Raw genomic sequence first — 14401 nt, 5'->3', positions numbered from 1 at the left:
CGTGCCCAACTGAGCCTGGTATCTCTCAAGGGATTTTATTCTACACTTTCGTCAGTTGGTGAAGTTTCTTCCATGCCACTGTCGCCACTGGATCACTTGGCTACGATTGGTGGATCGGTGGATTTGCTCTTCAGTGTTTGGACTTTCAGCAGTGACATTTACTGCTTCAATTCTGAAAACTGGACTGAAGCAGCTTCAATTTACAAGAACTTCTATGTTAAGCTGCTTTGACATCATTGATCTACATTGTAAAAGTGCAATAGAAATAAAGATGAATTGCATTTGAACATGTGAATTCAGACCTTGTTGAGCATTTGACACCAGAATTAGTAATATTTTAAAGTTGGGTTGTTTCTGAGTCGGCTAATAGTTACAAATATTTATTTTTCCAACAATATGCAATTCAGAAGTTTAAATTTTTATTGTACATGTATGTTCTAGTGCTTTGTGTGATTTATTTATTTTTAATGTGTTGATTTTATTGCTTAATGTAATTTTCACACATTTTCCTTAAATGCTTTAAGCATTATTAATGTTTTAAAGAATGGAATATTTTGTAATTGTGTCTGGTTTAATGTCAGTAGTACTTAGTACAATTGGGTTTTTTTTTCTCAACAATATGCAGGTCAGACACTTAAATTCGTTTTGTACATGTATGTTAATGTGCTTTGTCATTTTCAATGTTTTTTTTCTTAAAATAAAATATTTTGAATGATTGAAATGTAATGTTTTTACACATTTTTAAGCTTGTTTTAAGCATCTCCAATGTTTTAAATAAAGAGTGTTTATTTTGTTAATATTTTGTAATTGTGTCTTTTTTAGGTCTATAGTATTAAAATAATATTAATAAAATTATATTATAAAATATTTAGGACAAAATTAAAAGGTTTACAGTAGCTAACTGTTAACTTAGGTTTTTACAGTAGTTAACCATTTTCAGACACTACAGTAACATGCTGTAAACGGATTTACAGTTGTATACTGTAAATCTAAAATACAGTAACTTACTGGCAACAGTGTTGCCAGTAAGTTACTGTAAAAACCCTTTGAAATGTCTAACAGTGTATGTTGGGTCGATGTTGGGTTTTGGTCACTTTCTAACGCAACCTAAAATCAACCAAATAGCAGCATCATTTGATGTCATTATTGGACATCAAAATAACGTTCTTAGACACTGGCTTGATTCGAATTTTGGTCAACTGACATCAAAAGCTAAATCTAACCTAATATTAACGTCTTATGAAGTTGTGTGCCTGCTGGCCAATAACTAAATGCACTACAGAATGTTACGTTTACACACATCCACAAGTTACATGTAAATGCATTAAATTTTTATAGTGTAATACTCACTACTCATGAGTACTTTTTACTCATACTTTGAGTAATATTAATAACAGATACTTTTACTCTACTTGCACTACATTTTTAGGCAAGTAATGGTACTTTTACTGAAGTATGATTTTTCAGTACTTTTTTCACCACTGCTTATCAGCATCCACAGCAAGAGTTTCAAATAGACCAAATTTGGTAACACTTTAAAATAACTAGACTATGAATCATCTATTAAGCATTAGCATATTGTGAAAACAGTTACAATGTGCTTAATAATTGTACTTTCATACTTTGTTACTGATTAATTTTTCATGACTAAATTAAGTATCGCAATATTTACAAATCACTTTGATAGTTGTTTTTTTTAAAGATCATTGAGAATGAGTGAGTAAATGATTAATAAACTATTCAATTCAACATGTATATTATTATTAAGACATATATTAATAGCTAATATGCATGTTTATAAATGCTTTATTAAATCAGCTTCATTCTGTTTTGTGACCTAATCTAAAGTGAGGATTATTCATGCTTTATAAATCCCTTATAAATGATTATTAAAAGCTCTATCAAATGAATAATACATCGTGGCAATCTTATCTAAAAAGTAAAATGACTGTAAAGTTTAAACATTGCTAAATAACAGGAGTGTCAAAAAATATAACATTAAATTGAACAAAACAACAATATAATAATTTAGGAATATATTATGATAAACATTTTATTCAATGATGTTTAAAGTGTACAGTAATGTTCTTTAATATACAACTGCAAAGATTTATTTTTCAATAGACACAGTTTCCTTTGTGTGTCTTCAAATGAACAGAAATGACTAAAAAATTATATTTTAAAGCTTATTTTTTATAGAATATAACCGAGCCTTTAATTGTCATTTAAAAGGGATTTCTAAAGCATAAATAGTCCTCACTTTAGATTAGGTCCCAAAACTGGATGAAGTTAATAAACCATTTATTACAATGTACAAATGAATTATTAATATATGCCTGAATAATTATTAATAATTTACTCATACATTCTGAATAATTTTAAAACCAGCAACGGCTCTTAATTAACTGGTTTGTAAATGATGGAATAATTTAATTTAGTCATGAAAAAATAATTCAAATGTGAAAGTACAATTACTGCGCACATTAACATATGTGCTAATAAGTCAACAATACAGCATTTGTATCTGCAGTTATAAACTGCTGACTAACATTTATTAATGTAGAGTTACTGCTTAAAAGATAAGGAATTAACTATTTGCTAATGCTTAATAAATGATTCATAGTGTGTCATTACAAAGTGTTACCAACTATTAAAACACTGTTTTCAGAATTATATTTTGCATAAAATGAAATGCCAATAGACTTTCCCAACTTTTATATACAGATGACTTACTAATAATTTTCTCTGCATATTATACAACAACAAATAGGTATTTAATATGAAATGTGGATAGTTCACCGCAAAAAATTGTATTCTATCATAATTTGCACAGCCTCCACTTATCCCAAACATAAAACAGTTTCTTTCATTCTGTGGAACGCAAGGAAATTTTTTGAAGAATACTGGGGCTAAACTGACATTGATTTCAATAGTATTTTTTCCAACTATGATTGTCAGTGACTGCATTGTTCCAACATTCTTCAGAATATCTTGTTTTGTGTTCAACAGAAAAAAGAAATTCCTAAAAGTTCAGAACCAATCGAGTGTGAGTGAATGGAGAGGAAATTTAAAAACACACAGAATACTCAGAAATGCAAGAATCTACCTCCTAAAGATTGGGGTTAATGACCGATATCCAAATGTAACAGTAACATGGTGGGCTGATTTTTAAAAACTTCCAAACAGCTGCACTTTTCAAGAAGTGACAAAAGCAGTGAGACTGGCCAACCTGAGTGCCAGTTATACTGCCAACAGTGAGACGATGGATGATGATTAGGACATAATCTGGAAAGGATGAAAACAGCGAGGTGGAAGAAAATTCATCCTTTCGAATCCATGCAATGAAAACTCCCCAGAAGAGCCAGTTCATGGCCAGTCATCGGCCCTCTTCGTCCCAACAAATGGTGGTTAATAAGCAAGGCCGATGTGTTGGTGCTCTGGAAACCTTCCCTTCGTGCCAAAGTCCTGTCCATCACCAGGAGGTCAAGATGCCGACTGAAGCGTTCACACCTTCAGCTCAACAACCCCAATCTTCCCATCTTTCCCAACACCCCTACTGTGAAAATGGTCTTCTAATGAGCCTGACTACTAAAAATATGCCTCTCATCTCTCAAAAATCAGCCAAAACTCATAGGGAAGTGTGTGCACTGATAAAACAGGTGTGCTAAGGAAAAGAGCTTGTCTGGAGCCTTATTACCTGGTTTGACTTACTGAAGAAAACTTCTGCTTCTGGCTACTTTAAAAAAAAGAGACGGCAGAGCTGAGAACGATAATTAAAAAAAATCTGAATATAAAATATAAATCAGCAAGAGAATGAAGACAGTAAAGGCAAGAGCCTTAGAAGCAGATGGCGTGATGGGGAAAAAATGTCAGGCCCGGTAAAACCTCACCTGAGAAAATAAAAGGTTTCATCAAAAATCCTCACCTAAGGGGCTCAGCAACTTGCTCATGTTCTTTATGCACTTTTTGCAAACCCTGCACAATTTTCTTGCAGGAAAACAAACAGATGCCAGGAGTCGTTGTTGTGGAAAACACAAATCGACTAATTACTGCATTTACAAAACAGACAGAAGTAAATCATCAGTTCTCTGCTATGCTTGCTTAATTGCACCTCATTTTGGGCAGTCACGTTTGACCAAATATATTATGAACAATAATAAAATATCTATCTATCTATCTATCTATCTATCTATCTATCTATCTATCTATCTATCTATCTATCTATCTATCTATCTATCTATCTATCTATCTATCTATCGTTATACAACAGTTCTGTCTGGTTCTTGAATCTGATTGGCTGATTGGCCAGTATTCTGCAAATAACAGCACTCATCCAGCCTTTTAACCCTGCACCCTTGTGCATTACTCTGCCCACATACAGCAACAAGCAGAGGACACTCTACAGTTTGACAAATATTGCTGCTGTTGGACAACATAAAGAATGTAAAGAATGTAGCTGTTTATATTGCATTTATGCAATTATTTAGGACCTGAACACCACGTGATAATTACAGGCAGGTGTGTTTGATATGGGTTGTAACTAAAATCTGCTGGAAGGTGGCTCTCCAGGAACAGGGTTGGCCACCCTTGATCCAAAAGATTGTGACTAAGACTGCATAATAGGCCCTAAGAGAAAAACAGCATAATTTCTCGAGTCTCCTGTTTTCATTACTGCAGACTAGTTCAGTAAAGATTAAAGAAAGAAGAAAAGCTCACGTGTTTAGCACTTTTCCTTATCACAAACACAACAGTAATCTGGTAGTGTTGGTGCTGTTTTCGTTTTCATTCATTCATTCATTTTCTTGTCAGCTTAGGCCCTTTATTATCCGGGGTCGCCACAGCAGAATGAACCAGCAACTTATCCAGCAAGTTTTTACACAGCGGATGCCCTTCCAGCCGCAACCCATCCCTGGGAAACATCCACACACACATTTACACACACACACTCATACACTACGGACAATTTAGCCTATCCAATTCACCTTTACTACTGCATATCTTTCCATAGAAACTTAAGTGCACTACACCTCTCAATTGAATATTACAGTTATACAATCATGTGGTTTGCATAAAGTTTTATATTTTTATATTCAAGACAACATTAAACCACTGTACTTTTGTTTTTCATTTGGGACATAACTAATAAATATTAATACATTTTAACTTATATTGTTTGCGCATATATTATATTGTATTTATTGACTAACTAATGTGAAATTGAACGAGAAAGTTGTATTTTCATTAATTTATTCATTTTCTTTTCACTTAGTCCCTTTATTAATCAGGGGTCGCCACAGCGGAATGAACTCCCAACTTATCCAGCATATGTTTTATGCAGCAGATGCCCTTCCAGGTGCAACCAATCTCTGGAAAACATCCATACACACTCATTCACACGCATACACTAAGGACAATTTAGTTTATTCAATTCACCTATAGCGCATGTCTTTGGACTGTGGAGGAAACCGGAGCACCCGGAGGAAACCCACACCAACACGGGGAGAACATGCAAACTCCACACAGAAACAACAACTGACCCCGCCGAGGCTCGAACCAGCGACCTTCTTGCTGTGAGGCGACAGCACTACCTACTGCGCCACTGCAGTTGTATTTTCAATAAGGTAAAGTTTAATTGTATTGTGATATTTCATACATGCAGTACTGTGCAAAATTCTTAAGCCACTAGTATTTTCACCAAAAAAAAAAAAAAAAAAAAAACCTGAAGCATGACAGTTTGAAATATCCATTTACATTTCCAAACATTATTCGTGCCATTAATTGTAATTCTACAGTGAGACTTTTGTCTGCACAAGGAGTCGGCCAACAGCCAGTGCTTCACACAGAGATCTGATCTGATCATTATCCAGTCTGTCTGGAATGACATGAAGAAACAGAACAAACTGAGACAAACTAAATCCAGAAGAACTTTGGCAACATCTCTAAGATTAGGGCACAACATATCATTTGAGCATTGATATCGCAATGTGTGCGTCCGCAATAGTCACATCACAGGACATGCAATGTTGAGTTGGGATTATATTTGACCAGAAACCGCCGGTAAAAACACGAGATTTGTGGAAACACTGCAGAATTGAATAATAATGCTTATCATTGGCAAAGTGTTTTAAGGCCTGTGGCTTTGTAAGCATTAGTAAAGTTTCATTCATTTTCCTTTGGATTAGTCTCAGATTTATTAGGTCACCACAGCGGAATGAACCGACAACTATTACAGCAAATGTTTTACACAGCAGATGCCCTTCCAGCCGCAACCCAGTACTGGGAAACTAATAAAGATTCATTTTATTGAATTGTTTATATGACAAAGACTATGCAATGTTGTTTTACATTTGATTATTCAGTTTCTGAAAGCCAAAAAGCACTGTTTATTTCACTTTAATATTTGCTCTACTATATTTATTTATGACTGTAGTTTGTTTCTTATATCTATATAATATCTTACATTAAAAAAAAATATATATATACAGTATATATATTTCAGTCCCTTCAAAATCAACCTAAATTAAATTTGGCTATTTAAGTCATCTGGGGAAATTGTGTTTATATCACAATATATAATTGCAGAGAAAAAATAGGCAACACTTTATTTTGATGGACCATTTGAGTATTAGTAAACTGTCTGCTTGATATCTGTTGATCATGCTCTTTTAACAGACATTTAACTGACTATAAGAAACCGTGCAAGTACATGTCAACTTGCACTTACTCTAACCCTAACCCCGACCAAAGAGTCTACTTATAATCTAATGTGAATTAGTTGCAATGTAACTTTAACTCAACAAATGGACCATCAAAATAAAGTGTGACCAAAAAAAATTGCAATGTCAAATTTTTCCAATATTGTGCAGCCCTATTTAAGATGCTTCAAAAAACCTACCTGCAAAGCTACAGTACTGTTCAAAGTAAGTTTTAGGCACTTGTGTAAAAATGCTGTAAAATGAGGATACTTGCAAATATATTGCATAAATACATTTTATTTATTAATTAACTTATATTAATTACATCAAATCAAAACCCGGTTTTGATTTTTCAGGTAGCTTAGTTTTTTAAAGCCTCTTAGAGATCTTGCCAAAGTTCTTTTTGTCTATCTATCTATCTATCTATCTATCTATCTATCTATCTATCTATCTATCTATCTATCTATCTACCTACCTACCTACCTACCTACCTACCTACCTACCTACCTACCTACCTACCTACCTACCTACCTACCTACCTATCTATCTATCTATCTATGTATCTATCTATCTATCTATCTATCAATCTACTTTTACATTTAGTCATTTAGCAGACGCTTTATCTATCTATCTATCTATCTATCTATCTATCTATCTATCTATCTATCTATCTATCTATCTATCTATCTATCTATCTATCTATCTTTCTATCTATCTATCTATCTATCTATCTATCTATCTATCTATCTATTTTTACATTTAGTCATTTAGCAGACGCTTTATCTATCTATCTATCTATCTATCTATCTATCTATCTATCTATCTATCTATCTATCTATCTATCTATCTATCTATCTATCTATCTACTTTTACATTTAGTCATTTAGCAGACGCTTTATCTATCTATCTATCTATCTATCTATCTATCTATCTATCTATCTATCTATCTATCTATCTATCTATCTATCTATCTATCTATCTATCTATCTATTTTTACATTTAGCAGACGCTTTATCTATCTATCTATCTATCTATCTATCTATCTATCTATCTATCTATCTATCTATCTATCTATCTATCTATCTATCTATCTATCTATCTATTTTTACATTTAGTCATTTAGCAGACGCTTTATCTATCTATCTATCTATCTATCTATCTATCTATCTATCTATCTATCTATCTATCTATCTATCTATCTATCTATCTATCCACCCATTTTTGTATAATTAGAATGTATTTAACAAGTGTACAATTCTGTATAGCAAATGTGTCTCTAAAACCAGGAATTCAGGATTGGGCACAAGAAGATGCAAACATATGCGCGATTCTGCTTGTGCTGGCAGACATACAAACAAACGCCACATAAATCTTATAACAGACACATGCTGTGTGTTTCCACCCATCAGTTTTAGTGATCACACAGGCGAAAAAATGCAGAATTGGATGCTACTGATTGAACTGATGAAACCGAGAGATTTATCACCACACGTATGCGTCACACAGACTGAAATGAACTCTGACATGCATCCACTTGCCTTTAACGGTATGTAATCAAAAATCGAACACAAATATCAGCACCTAAGTCGAAATCCAATGCACATTTCACATAAACTTAATGAAAAGGAGAAGTGTTTTTCCTAAGACAACAGTGCCATCTTGTGGTTAATCATGTAAATAACGTCTATACATTTTTAATTATACGTGCCTGGATCACCAAGAATCTGCTTTTTTTATATACAAATCAAGGAAATAAAATTCAAAACTAATTTTCAGGTATCTAAAAATGTGGAAGTGTGCTTTAAGTGACTTGGTATGATAGCAACATGGCATCTTTTCTGAACAAGAAGTATACTTCATCTTCTCGAGTTCATCTTATGGAGTTTACTTAAGTATTAATAAGTAAATATAATATATTTAGTAATAGACGTCACGATGGCATAGTGGGTAGCACAATCACCTCACAGTAAGAAGGTCGCTGGTTCGAGCCTTGGCTGGGCCAGTTGGCATTTCTGTGTGGAGTTTGCATTTTCTCCCCATGTTCGTGTGGGTTTCCTTAAGCTGCTCTCGTTTCCCCCACAGTCCAAAGACATAGGGTAAGGGTGAATTAAATAAGCTAAATTGTTCATAGTTTATGCATGTGATTGAGTGTGTATGGGTGTTTTTCATTGCTGGGTTGTGGCTGGAAGGGCATTCACTGCATGAAACATATGGATAAGTTGGTGGTTCATTTCACTGTGGTGACCCCTGAATAATAAAGAGACTAAGCCGAAAAGAAAATGAATAAATTAGTTATATATTTATGTATATACAGTATTTAGGAATACTTCATCTAATAAGTATACTAACAGCTATGTACTATTAGTAAACCTGTCACTTTACAACTTGAATACATCCTGGGACTAAATTGGCCCTCTTTTTACTATGTATACTTTTAAGTGTAACATTAGTCGGTGCAATAGCCTAGTGGTTAGCGGGCCGACATATGGTGCAGTAGCATGTCAGGGCGTCCCGAGTTCAAATCCCGGCTCAAGGACATTACCCAACCCCTAATCTCCCCTGGACCCTCCCCCCCAACCCCCTCTCTCTCTCCAACGTTGCTTCCTTTCTCATTACTGTCCTATCTAAAAAAGGGCAAAAATAAATATTATATAAAAAAGTTTCATATTAGTAAACTTGAAGTGCGCAAGTAGTCCACAATTAAGTTTTCTAATGTCTTATACTAAAGTATACTTAGATTTTTCCTGTTTGTTTTATTTTTCTCTAAGGTAGGCCTTACACACAATTATTTTTGCTGCTTATTCAAACTACATATTTAAAATCAGTTAAAACAACACCATTCTTGAAGTTTTTTTTCAACTTAATTGTTTTATTTTCAATCCACTTAAATTTGTAAAAACTATTAAGTTAACTTAATCGATTTGTGTTGGGACAACATGAAAGAATTGCGTAGAACCCAGCATTTTTTACTGTGTAGTTAAATTGGGGTATTTAAACAGCTTTAATAAAAATTAGACAAACATATTACCCACTCCATCCCAATATCCATCACTGTGAGTTATTTTGAGTTGAGACATGCTGTTTAGTCTCAGACTAACCTTAAGCCTCTGACACCATAATATTGTTTGAAAAAATATTTAATAGGCCACTCAATCAAAGGAATAAACACAACTACAAGTGCTCCGAATACACATTTAATCTTTTTAAGTACAGTATATATCAGTCAACATTTATAGGTCAAATGTAGGCTTGTCTGTACTCAAGTATACTTACTGTATATGTATGTATATGTATATGTATATGTATACTTAAAAAGTAGACTGAAAGATCTTTTTTTTGTGTGTTTAAAATAAATATACTAACAGCACATTTAAATAAACGTTCATAAGAGATGGTTGTTTGTGACAGTTTGAATTTAAAAAAAAGAAAATGTTCATGTTTCACTCACAATTATCAGATTTACAGACAAGGAATGGTCTGAATAAGAGAAAACATTCAGTGAGCTGCAGTTCCATGGGTTAAAATGTCTTATTTGTGCCAGAGGTAAGATGAGAAAGACCAGACTGGTACAACTGATAGAAATGCAATAGAAACTCAAATGAACCCTCCTTAAAACAAAGATCTGTAAAAGAGAATATCTGAAGATGTAAAAAGATGTGCTACAGCTGAAGAACAGCACAACAGTGGCACTCCTGATAGCTATAAACAAAAATCTAAGGCTATTTATTGCTAAAAAAAAAAAAAGGCTACAAATCTACAAAAAGTCTATATATGAAGAGTTTAGATGCAAAAACCTCTAAATGCCACCTGAAATGTTCTACTAAAATGAGCATTTCTCTCAGCCTCCTGTTTATGTTCAGTTATTTCAATGAAAATAACTTATTTGTCACTATAAAATTAAGATTACACACCTACACACAGTTATCCTACACACAGGAGTCCGAGATAAATGGCTTTTAGAAGCTTTTGCATCTAAACTCTTCATATTTATATATTGTATTATAATAATATATTATATATTTTACATTTGTGATATGTGTGCGTGTGTATGATTAATGCTACAGTATTTTGTTTAAAGAATGTGCATATACATGCTATCAATCATTTTATCAGTATTCAGTTTTTCTGCATCTGTATTTGGAATACGTACACTTTATTGATCATGTACACATTGACATCACCTACATACTATATAACTGCAGGTTAACTATGTTTATATGTAATAACTTTAACTGTTAAAAGCTATTAGTTACTAGTTAATTAGTTATTAGTAACTAATAAAGTTATAGTAACTTATAAACTTCTGAATTTGATTGTGCTGCAATAATGTGCACCTTTTGTAAAGCTACTTTGAAACATTAATTATTGTGAGTTGGAGAAAATGAAAGTAAAGTAGGGGGGAAGAAGCTGGAGAAGATGTGCCTGGTCTATTGATTATTTTACTGCAACATTCAGATGGTAAGGTAGGGTAAGAGTTTGGCATAAACAACATGAAACACGCAGTAAAAGTACCTGGGTTACAGTCTGAGCCTGATGGAGAATTTCTTTTCTTCTTTGTTCGGCCCTCTGGGTGTGATATGAGTTTCTCTGACTCTGTATCACAAATACCACATCCCGCAGTTCTTCCATAAAGAGAAAGAGGAAAAAGCAAATTTATTATTATATATTCTCTATCATAAGTAAAATGTTCAGTTAGCTCAAATTAGGCATGTCCAGATCCAATCACATGATTAGAAATCGGGCCCAATCACACAGTTTCAGACTCGATCGGAAGCAGACGTTACCTCCCTATCAGGACAGAATAAATATGGACGTACACACACACATGAACACATGCACGCACACACACACACAGTTAAAGTCAGAATTATTAGTCCCCCTGAATTATTAGCCGTTTACTGTTTTTCCCCAATTTCTGTTTAACGGAGAGCAGATTTTTTTCAACACATTTCTAAACATAATGGTTTTTAAAAAAATAATCTCTAATAGCTGATTTATTTCATGTTTGCCTTGATGAGAGTAAATAATATTTGACTAGATATTTTGTAAGACACTTCTATACAGCTTAAAGTGACATTTAAAGGCTTAACTAGGATAATTATGTTAACTAGGCAGGTTAGGGTAATTAGGCAGGTTATTGTATAATGATGGTTTGTTCTGTAGACTATCTACAGACTATCTATAAATATATAGCTTAAAGGGGATAATAATTTTGACCGTAAAATGGTTTTAAAAAATTTAAAACTGTGTTTATTCTAGCCAAAATAAAACAAATAAGACTTTCACCAGAAGAAAAAAATATTATCAGACGTACAGTGAAAATGTCCTTGCTCTGGTAACAATCATTTGGGAAATATTTTAAAAAGAAAAACAATTCTAAGCGGGGCTAATAATTCTGACTTCAACTGTATATATATATATTTTTTACTATTTTTTAACACATCTACAGTTATGCATATATAGTTCCTAAAAACACATTACTGGCTTTGCACTTTTATTTATTTATTTCTTTTTAGTTTACATGCCTGCCAGTTATTTTAAGTTGAGGTGCTATTTGTTTTTATTTGCGTTTTTTTTAATTGTTATTCCAAAAATGAAGAATTTATACTATTTATTACTTGATTGTTCAAGCTACCTCACAGAAGTGCTCTACTTGTTAACAGTTGTTAAATGTTAAAATAAGGTGAATAAAATAAAAATAAGAAACATCCTGGATCTGTTGCTTCCCTCTTGTTTATTCTTTTTATGCATTATAGAAGTATCAAATCGGGTTTCGGTAACAGCAGATAGTCAAAATAAAATGACTCAGACTTGGACTTCAGGGCAAAAAAAACTGATCAGGACATCCCTATCTCAAATACATTCAAACTGGACATTTTGTAAGACTTTCTCTAAATCACAGGTGTCAAACTGTCAAGGCTGACTTAAAAGGCTGTTTCTCAATTTGCGTGCTTCAGCGGTTTTGCGTCCTCGTGTAACGTCATCATCAACTGACAAAGTTCCGTTTCAATACTCAAGACCACAAAAACGGAGGACACGTGAAAGTTCCTGAACGCGTTATTGATATCGCATTGATGTAGACTTGAGCACCAAACTCGCTCTAGGAGTCCCAGAAGTCATTGCGGCTGGAGGTGGAAAGTGCAGCATTTTACATAGATTTATTATAAAAGTTCAGAGATATAACTTAAATAACTCAGTAGTTTCCCTAAATGAAACGGTCAAAGTAAACATTACCATGAAAATCTTAATAAAGGAATAAACACATTAAGGGTGTTTATCGGCTGAAATTCGTATTTAAATCTGTTTGATTTATATTGTGCAACGTATATTTGTAAAGTCTTTATGCATAGTATATGTTCTGAAAAGGGGAAAACAATAAGTCATTTTATGAATGCTGTAATGTTTAAATATTTTCCATTAAAAACGCATCAAAGTCATGTGACCATCAGGAAGAACGCAGCATCTCATTTCTCACAGGACGCGTTTTCTGTGTCTCCGGAGTTTGTTATTCCGAGGACACCTGGCAAGACCGATCATCACAAGAACACAAGTCCATTCTCAGCGTTCTCAGAATTAAGAAACAGCCTCAGTTTCTGGAGGGCCACAGCTCTGCACAGTTTAGTTCCAACTCTAACTAAACACACCTGATCAAACTAATTAAGTCCTTTAGGCTTGCTTGAAACCCACAGGTTAGTGTGTTAGAGCAGGGTTGGAACTGGAGTTGGACTTTGACACCTCTGCTCTAAATGCATATAAAGGCATCTCACCATCGTTTTAAGTAATTACCCAAGTAGTAATTACTGTGATAATGACAATAAAACCTACAATCGGTCAATGCAATGATATTTTTTAGTACTATTAATACAGGTGTGCCATACAGTTTTGCATTTACGAGACTTTTCACAGATTTACTGGCATACTTTTAACATAAGTTCACTTCAAAACATCAGTCAAGTGTTCGAAGTTACTCCTTTTTGTGACCAGACCAAAATATTTATTATATCATATATATTAAGAAATATATATGAGCGGCAGCTTGGCTCAGTGGTTAGCACTGTCACCTCGCAGCAAGAAGGTGACTGGATTGAGTCCAAGTATTTCCTAGAACTAGGTTGCAGCTGGAAAGGCATACGCCACGTAAAACATATGATGGAATAGTTGTCGGTTCATTCCACTGTGTCAACCACTGATACAGTAAATAAGGGACTAGGCTAAAGGAAATTGAATGAATGTAAAATATGTGAAAATAATACTTTTCTTTAAAGATACAGGACTTTTTGTCTCTCAGTGGACACTTGTGAATTATAGTGTCATTAATACCATTAGCGCAATGCACACCAGAACATATTGTAATATATTTTTAATCTCCCATTCCTCGTTGTAATTTTATCTAATTACACTTATTTTACATGTATTTCAACTACAAAGTAAACAATGCGCCACAGTGTGCAACTCACCAATATGTCGGCCATACATTTCTGCGCCACTTCTTGGAGGTTTCTGCGAGAGTTAAAAAATAAAGTGGTTACTGTAAACTTTTATGCAAATGAGCCATTAAAAATGTACATTATCTTTTAAAATGACACTTAGCACTTGCTTTTTGGAAAAGAAAAAACACTAATAATGTCATCAGCCTAAAATAGAAAGAAGACACTGTCCTTGTTTATCAGAGAGGACAGAATAAGCATTTAAAGGTTAAACAGTTA

The 14401-nt window shown here is 33.6% G+C and overlaps 1 protein-coding gene across 13 annotated transcripts in view; it reads right to left on the bottom strand.

The window, feature by feature from the left end:
* The window catches only part of b3glctb (beta 3-glucosyltransferase b), a 126866-nt gene that overhangs the window by 75858 nt on the left and 36607 nt on the right, over window positions 1–14401 (bottom strand). For 9 of the 13 annotated variants that reach the window (XM_073914092.1, XM_068223808.2, XM_073914098.1 and 6 more), the window contains 2 exon segments: window positions 14153–14195; window positions 11208–11317 (listed from right to left, as the gene is read on the bottom strand). In XM_073914092.1, coding sequence (XP_073770193.1) covers window positions 11208–11317; window positions 14153–14171 — 129 coding nt within the window. In that variant the 5' untranslated portion in view covers window positions 14172–14195. 13 annotated transcript variants of the gene reach the window in all.

This window comes from Danio rerio, chromosome 10 (genome assembly GCF_049306965.1).
Source record: "Danio rerio strain Tuebingen ecotype United States chromosome 10, GRCz12tu, whole genome shotgun sequence".
Lineage (NCBI taxonomy): Eukaryota > Metazoa > Chordata > Actinopteri > Cypriniformes > Danionidae > Danio > Danio rerio.
This window is presented reverse-complemented; position numbering and strand designations above follow the sequence as displayed.